The sequence below is a fragment of the Phacochoerus africanus genome, chromosome 10 (genome assembly GCF_016906955.1).
Source record: "Phacochoerus africanus isolate WHEZ1 chromosome 10, ROS_Pafr_v1, whole genome shotgun sequence".
In the NCBI taxonomy this organism is placed as follows: Eukaryota; Metazoa; Chordata; class Mammalia; order Artiodactyla; family Suidae; genus Phacochoerus; species Phacochoerus africanus.
The window spans coordinates 43,440,670-43,458,309 of NC_062553.1; the positions used below are offsets into that span (position 1 = coordinate 43,440,670).

General features: G+C 39.4%; 1 protein-coding gene across 1 annotated transcript in view; it reads right to left on the reverse strand.

Moving 5' to 3' along the window:
* Positions 1-493: 493 nt before the first annotated feature.
* Positions 494-17,640, reverse strand: part of CPE (carboxypeptidase E) — a 125,111-nt gene continuing 107,964 nt past the window's right edge. Inside the window, exons 6-9 of the mRNA XM_047799024.1 lie at positions 12,212-12,351; positions 6,417-6,516; positions 2,798-2,916; positions 494-1,277 (exon numbers count right to left, since the gene is read on the reverse strand). Of these exons, the coding sequence (XP_047654980.1) occupies positions 1,179-1,277; positions 2,798-2,916; positions 6,417-6,516; positions 12,212-12,351 (458 nt within the window). The 3' untranslated portion in view covers positions 494-1,178. The remainder of the gene's footprint in view (positions 1,278-2,797; positions 2,917-6,416; positions 6,517-12,211; positions 12,352-17,640) is intronic.

Below are 17,640 nucleotides of genomic sequence, written 5' to 3' on the forward strand. Positions count from 1 at the left end.
AACAAAAAGACCACAATAGCTAGCACTATCAAAAACCTGGAGCACTGCTCAACCACCACCACACACCGTGCACACCCCTATACTCAGTCATTCTGGATTGCTCACGCCTACTCAGAGTTTAGGTCTGGGCTTACATGCATTGAAAGGCCATCCCTGAGCCTCTCATCCAGTCTAAATTAAGTTGCTCTGACATTCTCTTTCTCCACACTCTAGTCCTTCCTGTTACTTTACTCATCACGGCACTTAATCACATCTTCATTTGTGTGTATGTTTATTTAAAGTTTGGGTCCACAACTGATCCATAGATCCGTGGAATCAGAACCTTTTGTCCACCAAAATAACAAACAGAGATTACACCATGTTTGGCATACTGCAGTCAATAAATTTAAAAATAAAGAGGATGAACCAGTAAGAGGCCATGCTCAAAGGAATACATTTTTTATCGTGAGACCACAACTCTAGATGAAAAAACACAGAGCATTAAGTACATAGGGACCTTTTTAAAGATTTATTCATTCAGAATGCAATTCTGGGACAATCTACAACTAAGAGAAACCCTACACTTTGAAGTAGTGTTAACAGACTGAATAATATAACAAACAGCATTGCCCCAATGTGTGCAAGCAAGAAGTCAACTTCCATTCCTTTCGTAAAACGTCTTGCTAAACATTTACATTTTCTTCCCATCAATAATGCATTAACAAGATCATGCTTATATAGCTAGTCATCACAAGAGACAAATGACAATTTACACAGGACTATTAAGTCTTGCAGTATAGTGCTCACAACTCAAGCTGTAGCTGTTGACCCTTCTGATGGCATTCATTATGTGACATTGTCACCAATTACATTAGAAGAACTCACTAATTTTTAAAAGCCAGAGTTACTCAAAAAGTTCTATACTGTAAATAACATGTGGAATATTGCATCTAAGCCTAAAATGGCAAAATCACTTAAATCTCTTTTACGGTCCTCCTGTGATATATGGAGGAAAATGAATGTTATAGACCAAGTTCTTGTATTTTCGCCTAAGAGTCTATTTTAAGTAATGTCTATTAATATTTAAATGGTTAAAAATAAATCAATGTTAAATATTAACTGCACAAAATCTAAAAGAAAATGGCCACATTACACCATACTACATTATATAGATTAAAAGCAGCTAATTTGAAGCCTTTTTAAAAATTTAAAGTTTCTGACATCATCTTCCACCATTCCATCAATTCTTCTTTCTCCTCCTGTTTCCTTTCAGAAAATGACTCTAGTTCAAAATCAACCTAAAGGAGAAAATAAAAACATAATATTATCAAACTGATTATGTACTTTTAAAAACAGAAATATAAAAAGAAGAGCATATTTAGAGTTTATTAGAATAAGCTCAATCTAGCCACCTGAATTAAAGTATATCTAAAAAAACTCTCATGATAAGTAAAAAAGATACCTTTAGGGAAAAAATATCAAAAGCCATTATATTTAAAACGTGCTTTGATCTAATAGCTTCACAGGATTATTGGAAAGCAGATTACTGACAGGCAGATAATTTAAAGGCAGTTTTTCTCCCCATAAAAAAATGTGATTTATAATTCACTTTCTGCCTTTGACTATTCAGTGGGCTTCTCCTGTCAATCTTGAATTTTCCCCTAAAAGCAAGGGGAATAGGGAAGAATGCAGTTCAGTGTCCTGATGTCCCAAACCACAAGGTTTTGCGTTCCAGAATCTGGAATCTGTTAAAGAAAGTGAAGGAAACACAAACATCTTCAAACCACCACGAAGGCCGGTGGCCCAGGAACCCAGCTCTGCTGTGCACTGGGCATCTTCATCAGGTTTGTGGAGAATTCATACATTTCTGCATAAAGGACTATTCCAAATATGCAGCTCGCAAGCCCAGTCCTCTCCGGGCCAGTGACACAGCCATGCCCCATTCCAGATGGGCTCAGTTCTTTGATTTGGCTGCTCGATCCTGTGGTTATTTAGGAATGTAATTACTCACTACCTCCTTGAACTAATATGTGCTAGAAAGGCTAAGTGTCAAAACAGTTGAACCTTTTACAACCTAGCTCTGAGTTAGTGTTTTCCAGGTTTCACTTGCCCAAATTTAGCTCCTGATTTTAATACATATACCATACAATGGAAAACAAAGCACCAGTTAAAAACTCAAGCATTTATACTCCAAATTTTGAGTGCATCCACAAAAATACAATAAATTCTTTTCAAGCAAGCCTTTTAACCAGAAACCCTGTAGGCCATTCCATAGTCCCAGTAACATAATACAAGGACAATAGTAAAATAACTGCTCTAAGTGAGTTCTGGTCTCATCGGCTAGTAAAATAAATGGTACCAACTTAAATAAGATATTGTTTTTGATAGTGCTTAGCAGAGAGGGCCTTGCTCATAGTATGCACTTAATAAATGTATAGTTAATGCCTAAAATCACCATGCAGGCCTAATTGACTTTTCTAAATACTTATTGAGTAAGGTGTTATACCAGGTGCCAGGTATAAAAAGATAAATTTAACAGAATATTATTTAGATTGAAATCAAGGTCAGCAAATAAATGTTTAAGTTTTATTTGACTTTCTGGTGAATCTCTTCAAACACTGAGAAAGGATAACAGAGCTTTATCAGCCCTTGGGCAAGTCTCTTAACTCTGCTAGGCCTCAGTTTTCTCATTTGTTAAATAGGGATAATGATGGTTTCTACCTTAGAGGTTATTATGAAGAGTAAATACAAGTCACTTAATTATGCCTGACCCCTGGTAAGTGCTTAATAAATCTAAGTGAGTATCACAATCACTTGCCTTAACAGCAGGGTTATAGGGAACAGCTACTTTCTTTGTTCTTGCCAGATAGCCAGGTGCTGAGGCTGTAAGTTTATAGTTTCCAGGTACAAGCAGTCTCCAGTAATCACCATCCTTTGCTGCAGAGAAACAAAATAGCAAGTCACAGGCCACATGTGAAAAGCGTAGGCATGGGTAGTTAGGCCATTGAAGTTCAATTCTGATTTCCTGTTTTTAAAGTAGATGTTTTGGAGTTCCCATTGTGGCTCAGCAGGTTATGAACCCAAATAGCATCCACAAGGATGCAGGTTTAATCCCTGGTTAAGGATCTGCCGTTGCAGTGGCTGTGGTGTAGGCCAGCAGCTGCAGCTCTAAATGGACCCCTAGCCTGGAAACTTCCATGTGCCACGGGTGTGGCCCTAAAAGCAAAAATAAATAAATAATGTAGATGTTTCTAGAATTTGATGAAATTCCACTGAAAAGAGCATGACGTCTCTAAAGGGCACTGTTTCTTGTAGCAACTTTATAGATGTTAATGTTAAATTGTCTAATAGATCTTCCAAGACAATGAGTCTTCATAATCATATCAGGAGTAACAAGGTAAACAGATATATAAAGTCCCCAAGCCATGGGGTGACACCACCTGGTTTTGATTCTTGCTGAGAATCTGGCTGTTAAGACTTGATGGTCTAAGAATCTAGGTCAGTGTTTCAATAAGTGCGGCCCCAAAATACCTCATCAGGAACCTGAGGGGCTAGTTAAAAATTTGGATTTCTTGGAAGTTCCTCTTGTGGCTCAGTAGCAACAAGCCCGGCTAGTATCCATAAGGATGGGGTTTGATCCCTCGCCTTGTTCGGTGAGTTAATGTTCCAGTGTTGCCATGAGCCATGGTGTAGGTCGCAGACGCAGCTCAGATCCCATGTTGCTATGGCTGTGATGTAGGCCGGTAGCTGTAGCTCTGATTCGACCCCTAACCTAAGAATTTCCATATGCTACAAATGCAGCCCTAAAAACTAAAAAAAAAACAAAAACAAAAACAAACAAACAAACAAAAAAACCACATGGATTTCTAGGAGATCCCTCTGTGGCTCAGTGGATTAAAAATGCAGCTGCAGCAGCTCAAGTCACTGCAGAAGCTCTGGTTCAATCCCTGGTTCAGCACAGTGGGTTAAAGGATCCAGCGTTGCCACAGCTGCAGTTCAGATTCAATCCCTGGCCCAGGAACTTCTATATGCTGCAGCTGCAGCCATAAAATAAAAAAAGAAAAATTTAGATCTCTAAAAACTCAGAGTAGTTGGTCTAACGTGCCTTCTATCCTCTAGAGGGTTCCTAAAGCAGAACCTTCTAGAGGCAGTGTGTTCTCACTTCTCCCTGCCCCCTTCTCTCCTGGCTCATGGAGGAGTGGGGTGGATGGCAACCACTCATACATATCCTTCAGGATGTGCTGTTCCCACCTGCCTACAGGCCTGGTGAACCACCAGCGCTGGGTAACACCCACCCTCTACTCTGTGCCTGCCCCTGTGCCTGGAGGGCCTGGGGAAAACACACACCCATGCTGAGCTGTCCTCCTGGCCATCTACGACACTTTCACACTCCCATTTCCTAGATTAGTGCACATCAATCACGGGGGAAACAGTCAAACGCAAATTCTAAGTTATTAGCTCTGGAGTGGGGCCTCAGATTCTGCACTTCCAACCAGTGCCAGCAGATGCTAAATTCAGCTGCTGGTAGGGCCATACTCTCAACAGCAAGGTCCGAGTGACATTCACACTTTTTCCCTTTTCCTAACACCTCTGATGCACTCTCTTCATCCTCACTCTCAGCTGATGCTTCACAGTGTATTTCACTGTAAAAATGGAAACCATCAGAAAAAAATAAACCCCCATCACCTTCTCTCCTAATCTACCTCTGGACTCTACATCTTTCAGCTAGTGCCTCATTTATCTTCTTTGCTTTACAGCAAAAATTCTGGAAAGACCTGTCAATACTCTCCATTTCTAATGTCTCTCCTACTCTCTCTTAGACTCTCCCTAGTCGGGCCCCCACCAATCCACTGAAATAGACTCTCCCCAGTTGGGCCCCCACCAATCCACTGAAATAGACTCTCCACACTGCCTCATCCACAGGCTCATCTCTCCTGATACTTTTCACACTCCCTTCCTCCTGACACACCTCCAGGTGTCCAGGACAAGGCACTAGGCTTTCTTTCCACCTTAGACTCCACTGCTCGTCCCTCCTCACGACCCTGCCCTCAAAACAGGTGCCGTGTCCCAGAGCCCACTCCTCAGATTTCATTCCTTCCTACTTATATTTATTTCCAATGTCAGATTTTTCCTAAATTTCCACCTCTGGAAGGCAGAGATAATACTGTCTGTATGTCACACTGGGGTTAACAGATAGAAGTGGTTACTTGTGGCCAGAAGGGGCATGGTCTGGGTCCTTCAGGAGCCCCCGTCCGAGGGTAGAGGGAGCAATAACTTGGTACAGGTTCTGGCATATTGGTCAGAAAGGTGTGCTGACACTTCATGGGGTGTTGTTAAATATTATTGAATGAATAAATAAATGGAGTTTTATAGAACAAATGTGAAGGATATAAAACATACAAATTATAGGAGTTCCCATTGTGGCTCAGTGGGTTAAGGACCTGACATTGTCTCTGTGAGGATGCAGGCAAGATCTCTGGCCTCGCTCAGTGGGTTGATGATCCAGAATTGCCGCAAGCTTCAGTGCAATTTGCAGATGTGGCTTGGATCCAGCGTTGCTGTGGTTATGGCACAGAACAGCAGCTGCAGATCCAATTTGACCCCTAGCCTGGGAACTTCCATATACCATAAGTGTGCCCATAAAAAGAGAATGAATGAATGAATAAAAAAACAAGTAACAAATTATAAATATAGCAGTTAAGAAAGAAGAAATGGTATAGGATGTTTGGGGACTAAGTTAAAGGTTAAATTAATGCTAAGGTCTAGAAACACATGAAGAGTTTATAGCTCAAAAGATGTTGTTGGAAAGATCACAACATATGAGAGTTACACTAAAATGAGCTGGAGAGATGTTTTTTAATAGGAATAAGTAGGCTTGCCAGGAAAATACATTTTCCCCAAACTAGGAAAATGGAAACGAGGCTTTAAACCTAGAAATAATTAACATCAACGTCCATCCTATAACATCCTGTTCAACCTTGAATACATCTGGGTTTATGATACAGATTAAATGAAGAAATTTATGGGAAATCCTAGACACACAACACAATGGCAGTTATCTTCCTTCTCTTCTGCTCCCTCTTCAGCATTTCTTCTGAGAAGACATCAGAAAGACACATTGTGTTAACTCCAGCTGGTTCACTTCCCTTGCCTCAAGAACTGCAAAGTCTCTCCTGCAGGTGGCCCCACCTCACAGCTCTGGGGTCACAGCTAAGGAAAGGGCGCCATCTGCTGCACTCCAATTTCTAAATGCAGTAGCCATCCTGAGTCAGACCTGCTCCCCAGATGAAACTGAACTAGATTAAAGCTGGGGGAGAGATGGGTTAAGAGACATGAGGCATTTAATTGCTCTGTTTAGAATAGTCTAAAAAGTATAACAAGTAATCACACTCTCGTGTGCAAGGCTAGAACCTCCAATCACGGCAGAGAACACCCACCAGATGTGACATCATGGTCTATTCCTTCCACGGAGATGGTTGCATTGGCAATCGGATTACCTTGAAGGTCTCGGACAAAGCCTTTAACTCCTCGGTGTATCTGTGACGGTCAAAAACAACCAAAAAATTCATATTAAAAACAACCTAAAAACATGCTTCATACCAGGCATCTCCTTATTTTCTAGCAAAATACTGCAGATTGTTTAAGAATCCAAACAAGATTTTAAAAAACACCACATTTTTTTATTACTCCTTAGCACACTTCACTGCTTTCTCTCTATTTTAAATTTGATCACTTGGGTATACTTTATACGGCAATGTAAGTTACCAAGATTACAGCCCTGCACTGCTCTTTCTAGATAAATGGATATATACTGTGAATACTTTTGCATTACATTCATTTATAATATAATTTTGGTTGAAAATCAGTGAATGAAAGGTCAATGAACTTACTGACTGAAAACTGGATTTAAAAATAAAATGGAAGAGTTGCTATTTAAAAAAAGCCCCTGAATTAAGTTGGCAGCATCAACTAACAATTGCAATGCAAACATCAAGAAGAACTTTATTTATTTGTTTATTAATCAAAGTATAGTTCATTAAAACTATTCTGCCAATTCCACTGTACAGCAAAGTGATTCAGTCATACATATATAAGAATTCTTTTTTTATATATTATTTTCCATCATGGTCTATCCCAGGAGATTGGACACAGTTCCCTGTGCTGTACAGTAGGACCTATTGTCTATCCATTCTAAATGTAATGGTTTTGCCTCTATTTACCTCAAATTCCCAGTCCATCCCTCTCCCTCCCCAACCCCTTTGGCAACCACAAGTCTATTCTCCATGTCCGTAAGCCTAAAAACAGCTTCATTTTTAAACGATAATTCAATTAAGTCAATATGTATTTGAAGTGACGAAGAGTTACTCAAGGTCTTTGAGAATGCACTACTTCTGAAATATAAAACGGATAATCTATTAAGCTTGATCACTTTAACAAAACATGCCCCAACCCTCCAAATGTTCCCGTTGCTCATCACCAGTCTGGCCCCAGAAAATGAATTTTATTTTGCTACTGACGATATCTAAATATTTCCCAACAGAAAGTAGAACAAGTTTCTTGTGTCCCTTTGTCACTAGAGAATAAATGTGGCAGTGGCACAATGTTTTATCAAAGAGATACCCTGGTTATCAGCAAAATTTTTTGGATTTTCTATTTTTGAAAAAAGCAAAACCTCTAAAACTCTATAAAAGTAACACAAAATTCTCTTTTTCTAAAGGCAATTTAATAATGGTAAAAAGCTGGGCCTGTTGTCAGTAATAATAATCATTTTAATTGCCACAAGTATAGCGAAAAGAGAATGAACACATTTTTAAAACAAAAAGACATTTTTAGACTTTCCCCCAAGACTTACCTATCAATTAACCAACCAAAATTGAAAGAGATTAAAATTTAGCCATTGGAAACAAAAGTTACCTTCCTGAATGAAATCCACATGGTAAAAGAGTCACTGGGATGAAAAAAATTGTGGGAATGAATACTTATTCATCTTGAGGCACTATAATCCTGATATATTATAAACCTTAGAGAAATGAAAGTTTGAAATTTCCTCATCATTGGAAAATCAATCAAATCAAATACATAATTCACCTACAATAGTCACAAATATACCCAGTTAATGTTCATAAGTTTACTTTTTTCAGCTTCTGCAACTCAATTTACATGACAGTATGTAATTAACAAATAGTTAAATAAATAAACGTCTATCTCTGACATGCCAGTTGTGGAGCACAACTTTTCCATATGAAATATTTCACTGTAGAAATAAATCTCAATTGAAATGTTTTGGGCTGTCATGACTCCACAGGAACTGCAGACTGGAAAACATTGTTGCTTTATGGCTTTTGCAAAGGGAATACACCAGAAGTTCAAATTTCACTCATACCTGGAGAAGCTATTTTACTACATTTGTCCTTCCTATAATTCTCTCTCCCCAGATTCCAGGGCATTTCAAACAACCAAAGCTAAAAACAAAAAAAAATTATTTATTATTGCTAGAATTGTTTATGTCAATAGCACTTAAATATTTGAATACTTAGGTGTCACCCAGAAGGCTTGCTTAAATTGAGACTCTGCGGTCCGGCACTACAAGAAGTGTAATTCAATGTTGGGTCTGAAAACTCATTTTTAGCAAGAATCTGGATGATTCCGACGTGCGTGCCCATGAACCATTCTTCGAAAAATTCTTTGGAAATTTTGAGAACTAGAGAGTTCCAAAGCTATTGCATGGGAACTTATCTTAGCAAACTATTTACCCTAGTTAACTTTACAACTCCACTTCTTGCAAACATCCCTTTTAAAACATGGCAAGAGACTTCCTCTCAAACAATTACCGAATTGGATCTCCTAATCACCTATTTTCCATGAGCTGTAAAACTAGTCCATGCTTAGATTTGAGGCCCAGGTGTTCAATTACTAATCACCACCACACTTTGGTTTCATTGTCAAGAAAATTTCAACATAGAACTTCTGGCAGTCTTCACTGATTTTCACCAGCCTTTGACTCCCTAAACTGGAGCGTTCTATGAGGCAAACTGTGTGAGTGCAATCCACTCTTACTGCTTCTAGACAGATGATATCATACCAGGATGGTCACAGGGATCTGTGGACAGATAAAACTCTCATTCCAAGCGGCATAACTCAGGACTATACGACCTGGTCCCTATTCTTTTTAGCTAATTCTTATATAAATGGATACAGCTTTTAGATGAATTAGTGTACCCACCACCATAAATATGACAAGCATTCTCCTCTTTCTGACAGCACACATTTGGGTTATATTTTGATTTTTTGCATTTCCTTCTAAACAACTAAGACAGAACTTAAGCAGCAGCTGACCTTGTTTTTTAATCATTGATCAGAGTAATAATTTTATTGATATCAACCATAGTGAATTTTAGAGCTGAGCTCCAAGAAGCCTTTTCTGACTCGAAGGACTGGGTTAGGGGCCCTTCTGTGTACTGCCCTTACTCTTTTTTTTAGTATTTATCATCCTCTCTTATAATTAGGTATTGATGTCTGAACCCTACTAATATGAGTAGTCACTACCCCAGGGCCTCACAGGGTGCCTAGGACTTGAAAGTACCTCAATAAATTTTTGTTGAAAGAAATATGAAAAGAAAGTGAAAAGCATTATATTAAGGAGGCATTCTTTGATATCTAAGCAGAAGACACACCAAATAGTCCCATCTTACTTCTCTGCCTAAAACTGTACTTTTTAAATTTTGCTCTTAAAAGATCCAGCCAGGAAGTTCCTGGCGTGGCTCAGTGGTAATGAGCCTGACTAGTATCCATGAGGATGTAGGTTTCATCCCTGGCCTCACTCAGTGAGTTAAAGCTGCAGTGTTGCTGTGAGCTGTGGTGTAGTTTGCAGATGTGGCTTGGATCCCCCATTGCTGTGGCTGTGGTGTAGGCCAGCAGCTTCTGCTCCAATCTGACCCCAAGCCTGGGAACTTCCACATGCTGCAGTTGTTGCCCTAAAAAGGAAAAAGAAAAAAAAAAATCCAGCCAAACAGAGCCCTCCTCAAAGGACATACTATACGGGTGCCCACCAAGGTTGTTCCAAGAGCCAACATGGCTAATTATCTTTAGTGTTTATGGTGGAAAACACCTTTTTATATTACATTTAGAATGGGTAAGCAATGAGGTCCTGCTGTACAGCACAGGGAATTATATCTAGTCTCTTGTGATCAAATATGATGGAAGATAACAAGAAAAAAAGAATGTATATATGTATGTACGACTGGGTCACTTTGCTGTACAGCAGAAATTGAAAGAACACTGTAAATCAACTATACTTTAATAATTAAAAAAACTAAATTATGGGAGTTCCCGTCGTGGCACAGTGGTTATCGAATCCAACTAGGAACCATGAGGTTGCGGGTTCGGTCCCTGCCCTTGCTCAGTGGGTTAACGATCCAGCGTTGCCATGAGCTGTGGTGTAGGTTGCAGACGCAGCTCAGATCCTGCATTGCTGTGGCTCTAGCGTAGGCCGGTGACTACAGCTCCGATTGGACCCCTAGCCTGGGAACCTCCATATGCCGCTGGAGCAGCCCAAGAAATAGCAAAAAGACAAAATAAATAAATAAATTAATTAATTAATTATAAAAAACATGCAGCAGGATTCCAATCCTGTGTAACAGGGTTTATTTAATCACTATCTGTCATCAGTGGATCCGTTCCATGATAATCCCTTTTGGTAAGGTATTACATGGATACTTAACATGTACAAAGGATTTCTTTTTTATTTTATTTTATTTTATTTTATTTATTTATTTTTTTTTTGGTCTTTTTGCTATTTCTTGGGCCACAACCGCGGCATATGGAGGTTCCCAGGCTAGGGGTCGAATCGGAGCTGTAGCCTCCAGCCTACACCAGAGCCACAGCAACGCGGGATCCGAGCCGCGTCTGCAACCTACACCACAGCTCAGGGCAACGCCTGATCGCCTGATCGTTAACCCACTGAGCAAGGGCAGGGACCGAACCCGCAACCTCATGGTTCCTAGTCGGATTCATTAACCACCGCGCCATGACGGGAACTCCCTGCAAAGGATTTCTTAAGCTGATTTTACATTTTTTAACATACTAGGTTCACACATATATGTTTATATATACATAAATGCAAATAGCTACATGCCTATGGAGCAGCATTTGTTTACATTAATTTAGAAAGTAGTCTAGACTATCTGCTAGCATGTGGAACTAACATCGGTCTCCTTGACTTTGAGTGTAAATGGGGAACCTATAGAATGGAATGTGGAACTGTTACGGCACTGCAGGTGAGGGACAGAGTCCTTAGGTCTCTCCCACCAGCACTGCCCCTGATGCCATGTCCACCTGGTACAGAGGGGTGGAGCTGGCAGGGCACTGGCCTGGGCTGAGTCTGAGTGGTAGGTATTTTCTCTACACATAGCGAGATTCCAAATTCATTAACAGAGACTCTCTAGTAAAGATCTAAGCTTATACCAAAAGGGGCAACATGGCATGATGATTCTGAAACTAAACAGCCTGGATTCTGGCTAAATGATTTCAGGCAAGCTGTTCAATTTCTCTGTGCCTCTGATTCCTCATTTTTAATTCCAGGATGATAGATGATGATGATGGAGAAGAGGATGATGATATAACTTCCCTCTAGGGTTGTTGTGAGGATTAAATGAATTAATTATTATACATAGGAACATTTAGAACAATGCCTGAGAAACAGTAAATACCCAATAAATGTAACATACATCATTACCATCATTACCTCAGATCCAACTGAGTCCAGGGTGCAACAAGGAAGGCAAGTGTGGCCAGAATTTAAGGAGACACTCACTCCCAGGTGCTGATCCTATACCTGCATGACCCTAAGAGTCAACGACTCCTTAAATTTTGCATCCCTGGTGCCTCACTTACCTCATTCTAGTTCTGGTTCTGCCTGGGATGCCTGACAGACCCAACATGATCAGGGTGGAGGAGGATCCTGGGACTGCCCTTGCTTAGTGCAAAATGGGAGAAATCAGGGTGTTACCTTATTTCACAACTCTCCAGTTTAATCAATTCTCAGTGAGTATTCATAAACCACAAAACCTATGACAAATGAAAGCCTCTTTGAACCACTACGGACATTTTCCAAATGTAGAATCCTCATTCTGGGTCAGATGGATTCCTATAGATGGGATCCTCTTGGGAGACCACTGTACAACTGGTTTAAATGCTCTTATATCTCCAATTTTATGCAGGAGACTGTGTTTACCTGCTGGATGTAGCTAATGAGGGAGTTTTTGTTATCCTCCCAGTAGCTCTTCAAAGTCTCTTCAGGTGGAAACTTTTCACAACTAAGCTCCACAGTAATCTCAAAGCAGTTGCTGCTGAGGTAATTGAAGTCTTGCATTCCTGCCAAAACACCAAATGAAAAGTCAAAATAGGCCTGTGGTGACTAAAATGCTACACAGACCCTTCTGATGAATTGAGAGCCAAGTAAAAGATGTACCAGTCAGTGCATCTTTGGGAGACCCTGGGAAACTAAAAGGGAAATCACCTACCACAAGGAATGGAACAACATACTTGGGAGACAGTTCTCACTTCATGAGTATAAACTTGCTCAGGTTCCTAATCAGTACTTAGTGACACCCTGCTGCTGCAGGTGTGCTAAAGTACATATCAGCTACAGTCCATAACGCTAGAGTCAGTTTCAAAGACAACAGGAGAGTTAGGTCATCAAAATGGTGAAACAACAGTTTTCTACCATCTCCCCTCCCCAAATAACACCAATTTTGACAATTACCCATGAATAAGTGCCTTTGTGGATGTTCAGGAGTCCAAAGGAAAAGCTCCAGCACACCCATGGAGCAAAAAAATAATTCCAAGATTGGACACATTGAAGATGGTAAGAGGAACAATTTCACTTTGCCTGAATCACCCTTTCTCTAAGTTGGCACAGCCCAGTGCCAAAAGAGACCTAAAAAGTTGCATGAAAACATATGAACGTATTTAATATAGAGAAAGTAGGTATATAGTCAGACTCAGAATATTCTAATACTGCAATATGGTGGTGTATTAATAACTTAACTCTCACATAAACATTTAAAATATTAAAAATAACTATAGCTACAATAATTTGTTTATGGACACACAATATGGAAAGATGCAAATTGTTGGGGTTTTTGTCTTTTTTTTTAGGGCCGCCCCCATGGCATATGGAAGTTCCCAGGCTAGGAGCTGAATCGAATCATAGCTGTAGCTGCTGGCCTACACCACAGCCACAGCGATGTGGGATCCGAGCCGCGTCTGCGACCTATACCACAGCTCACAGCAACACTGGATCCTTAACCCACTGAGAGAGGCCAGGGATTGAATCCGAGTCCTCGTGGATACTAGCAGGTTCATTAACCACTAAGCCACAATGGGAACTCTGGAAAGATACAAATTGTAATATCAAAACATAAAAGGTGGGAGGAGGGAGATAGAAGGTAGGGTTTTTGTTTGCAAGCATATTTAGGTTATTGACAGTTTAGAATGGACCATTATGCTACAAGATGTTTTATGTAAGTGTTATGGTAACCATAAAGTAAAAACTATGGTAGATTCAAAAAAGTTAAAGAGAAAGGAATCAAAGCACACCACTGCAGAACATCATCAATTCGCAAAGGCATAGAGCTAGAGCGGAAGAAAGGAACAGGGAACTGCAAAACAGAAAACAATAAGATGGTAGTCCTCACTATCAATAATTATTTTAAATGTACATAGATTAAATCCTCTAGTCAAAAGTCATATAGTGGCTGAATGAATAAGAGAATAAGACCCAAACATATGGTGCCTACAAGCAACTCACTTCGGCTTTAAGAACATACATAGGGGAGTTCCCATCATGGCTTAGTGGTTAACGAATCCGACTAGGAACCATGAGATTGCGGGTTCGATCCCTGGCCTTGCTCAGTGGGTTGAGGATCTGGCATTGCCATGAGCTGGGGTGTAGGTTGCAGACACAGCTCAGATCCTGCGTTGCTGTGGCTCTGGTGCAGGCTGGCAGCTACAGCTCTGATTGGACCTCTAGCCTGGGAACCTCCATATGTCACAGGAGTGGCCCTAGAAAAGGCAAAAAGACAAAAAAAAAAGAACATACAAAGGAGTTCCCTTCGTGGCTCAGTGGAAATGAATCTGACTAGTAACCAAGAGGACATGGGTTTGATTCCTGATCTTGCTCAGTGGGTTGAGGATCCAGCATTGCCTTGAGCTGCGGTGTGGGTCCAGACATGGCTCGGATCCAGTGTTGCTGTGGTGTAGACTGGCAGCTGGTAGCTACAGCTCCAATTCAACCCTTTGCCTGGGAACCTTATATGCCAAGAGTGCAGCCCTAAAAAAAAAAAAAAAAAGAGAGAGAGAGAGAGAACATACATAGGATAAAGGCAAAAGAATGAAAAATGGTACTCATTCTCAGACAAAACACAGTTTGAGCCAAAAACTATGAAAAGAAACAAAGAAGGTCATTATATTTTGATAAAGGGGTACATGCATCAAGGGATATAACTATCAAAAATGTGTAAGCACTCAACATTGGAGCATCTAAATATATTTAGAAAATCTGAATAAAATTAAATATATTTAGACCAGTTATTAGTAAGGAGTAAACTAGCAACCGATTGAAACAGTAATCAAAAACTCCCCAAAAAGAAAAGCCCAGGGCCAGGTGGTTTCACTGGTGAATTCTGTCAAACATTTAATGAAGAATTAATACCAATCCTTATCAAAATTTTCCAAAAAATTGAAGAGGAAGGAACACTCCCAACTCTTTTTGCAAGTCCAGCATTATGTTGACTCCAAAGCCAGATAAGTACACTACAGGACAAGAAATTACAGGCCAATTATCCTGACAAATACAAATGTAAAAATTCTCAACAAAACAGTAGCAAACTGAATTCAATAGCAGATTTTAAAAAAGCATACACCATGATCAAGTGAAATTTATCCCTGGAATGCAAGGATGGTTCGACACACACAAATCAATAAATGTAAAATACTGCATTAATAAAATGAAAGCTAAAAAATGGTATGAAAAAGCATTTAACAAAATTCAGTATCTTTTCATGATAAAAACCCTCAACAGATTGGGTATAAAAGGAACATAACATAATAAAGTCCATATATGGCAACCCCAAGCTAACATCATACTTAATGGTAAAAGACTTAAAGCTTTTCCTCAAATATCAAGAACAAGATAAGGGTGCCTAGTCTTACCACTCCTATTTGACATAGTGCTAGAAGTCCTGGCCAGAGAGAGATGAGGCAAGAAAAATAAATAAAAACATCCATATGCTAATCAAATGACTGGCCAACAGAGACCTGGTGTAGAGCACAGGGAACTTTACCCAATGTTCTGTGATAATCTATATGGGAAAAGATTCTGAAAAAGAATGGATGTGTATACATACGTAATTGAATCACTTTGTTGGTATTGCAAAAATTATTACAGCATTGTAAATCAACTATACTTCAATAAAACTTGAAAAATGAAAAAAAGACAACTAAATTAGAAAGGAAGAAGAAAAATTACCTCTGTCCATATGGCTTTACATATGAAAAACTCTAAAGATTCCACACCCACAAAAAACTGTTGGGACTAATCAGAGAATCCATTAAAGTTGCAGGATACCAAATCAATACAAAAGTCAGTTGCATTTCTATATGCTAACAACAACTATCCAAAAACCAGATATAGAAAACAATCTCATTTACAATAGCATCCAAAACAATAAATAGGAATAAATTTAACCAAGGAGATGAAAGATCTGTACACTGAAAACTATAAGACATTGATAAAAGAAATTGAAGAAGATACAAAGTGGAAAGACATCCCATATTCATAGATTTAATATTGTTAAAATGTCCATACCACTCAAAGCTACAGAGTCAATAGAATCCCTCAAAATTCCAACAGCATTTTTCACGGAGATAAGAAAAAAACAATCCTAAAATTCACGTAGAGCCACAAAGGACATTAAATAGCCAAAGCAGTATTGAAAAAGAAGAACAAAGCTGGGGCATCACATATTCTGATTCAAATTATACTATAATTATTATAATAATCAAAACAGTATGGTAGCAGCATTAAAAACAGAACCACAGACGACTGTAACAGAGCCCTGAAATAAACCCTGGTATATACAGTAAAATAAAGCTCTATTGCCAACTAGAGCCAAGAATACTCAATAGGAATGACAAACTCTTTTAATAAAGAGTGTTGGGGAGTTCCCATTGTGGCTCAGTGGTTAATGAATCTGACTAGGAACTACAAGGTTTCAGATTTGACACTGGCCTCACTCAGTGGGTTAAGGATCTGGCATTGCTGTGAGCTGTGGTGTAGGTTGCAGACATGGCTCAGATCCTACAATGCTGTGGCTCTGGTGTAGGCCAGCAGCTAGAGCTCCAATTAGACCGCTAGCCTGGGAACCTCCATATGCCAAGGGTGCAGCCCTATAAAAGGCAAAAAGACAAAAAAAAAAAAAAAGAGAGTGTTGGGAAAACTGGATATACACATGCAAAAGAATGAAACTGGATTTTTATCTTATACCATACACAAAAATTAATTCAAACCAGATTAAAGGCTTAAATGCAAGACCAGAGACTGTAAAGCTCCTGGAAGAAAACAAAGAAAAAGCTCCTGCCATTGGTCTTGGCAAAATTTTTTGGGATATGACACCAAAAATATAAGTAACAAAAGCAAAAAATTAATAAAAGGGATTACATCAAACTGAAAGTTTCTGAACAACAAAGGAAACAATCAACAAAATGAAAAGGCAACTTAAGGAATGGGAGAAAATATCTGCAAATCATATATTGGATAATGTGTTAATATCCAAAATACATAAGGAATTCATACAACTCAACATCAAACAATAAAATAAACAACCTAACTAAAAAATGGGCAGAAGGGAGTTCTCACTGTGGTGCAACAGGTTAAGGACTCAGTATTGCTGCAGCTGTGGTGTAGACTGGTGATCCCTGGCCTGGTAACTTCCATATGACTCATGAGCGGCCAAAAAAAATAAATAAGTAAAAACAGGCAGAAAACCTGAATAGACATTTTTCCAAAAAAGACATACAGATGGCCTACAGACACATGAAAAGATGCTCAACACTGTTAATCAACAGAGAAGAGCAAATTAAAACCACAATGAGACAACACCTGTCAGAGTGACTATCATCAAAAAGAACACAAAAAACAAATCACTGGCAAGGATGCAGAGAAAAGGGAACCCTCCAATACTGTTGTTGGGAATGTAAATTACTGTGGAAAATAGTATGAAGGTTTCTAAAAAACTAAAAAGAGAACCACCATATAGCTCAGCAATTCTACTCCTGAGTATATATCTAAAAAACCCCAAAACATTCATTCAAAAAGATACATGCAGAGTTCCCGTTGTGGCGCAGCAGATCCAGCTAGTAACCAAGAGGTTCTGGGTTCGATCCCTGGCCTTGCTCAGTGGGTTACAGATCCTGTACTGTGGTGAGCTGTGGTATAGGTCACAGATGCAGCTTTGATCCTGGTTGCTGTGGCACAGGCTAGCAGCTATAACTCTGATTCGACCCCTAGCCTGGGAACCTCCATATGCTCAGGATGTGACCCTAAAAAGCAAAAAAAAAAAAAGATACATGCACCCCGAAGTTTATAGCAGCATTATTTAT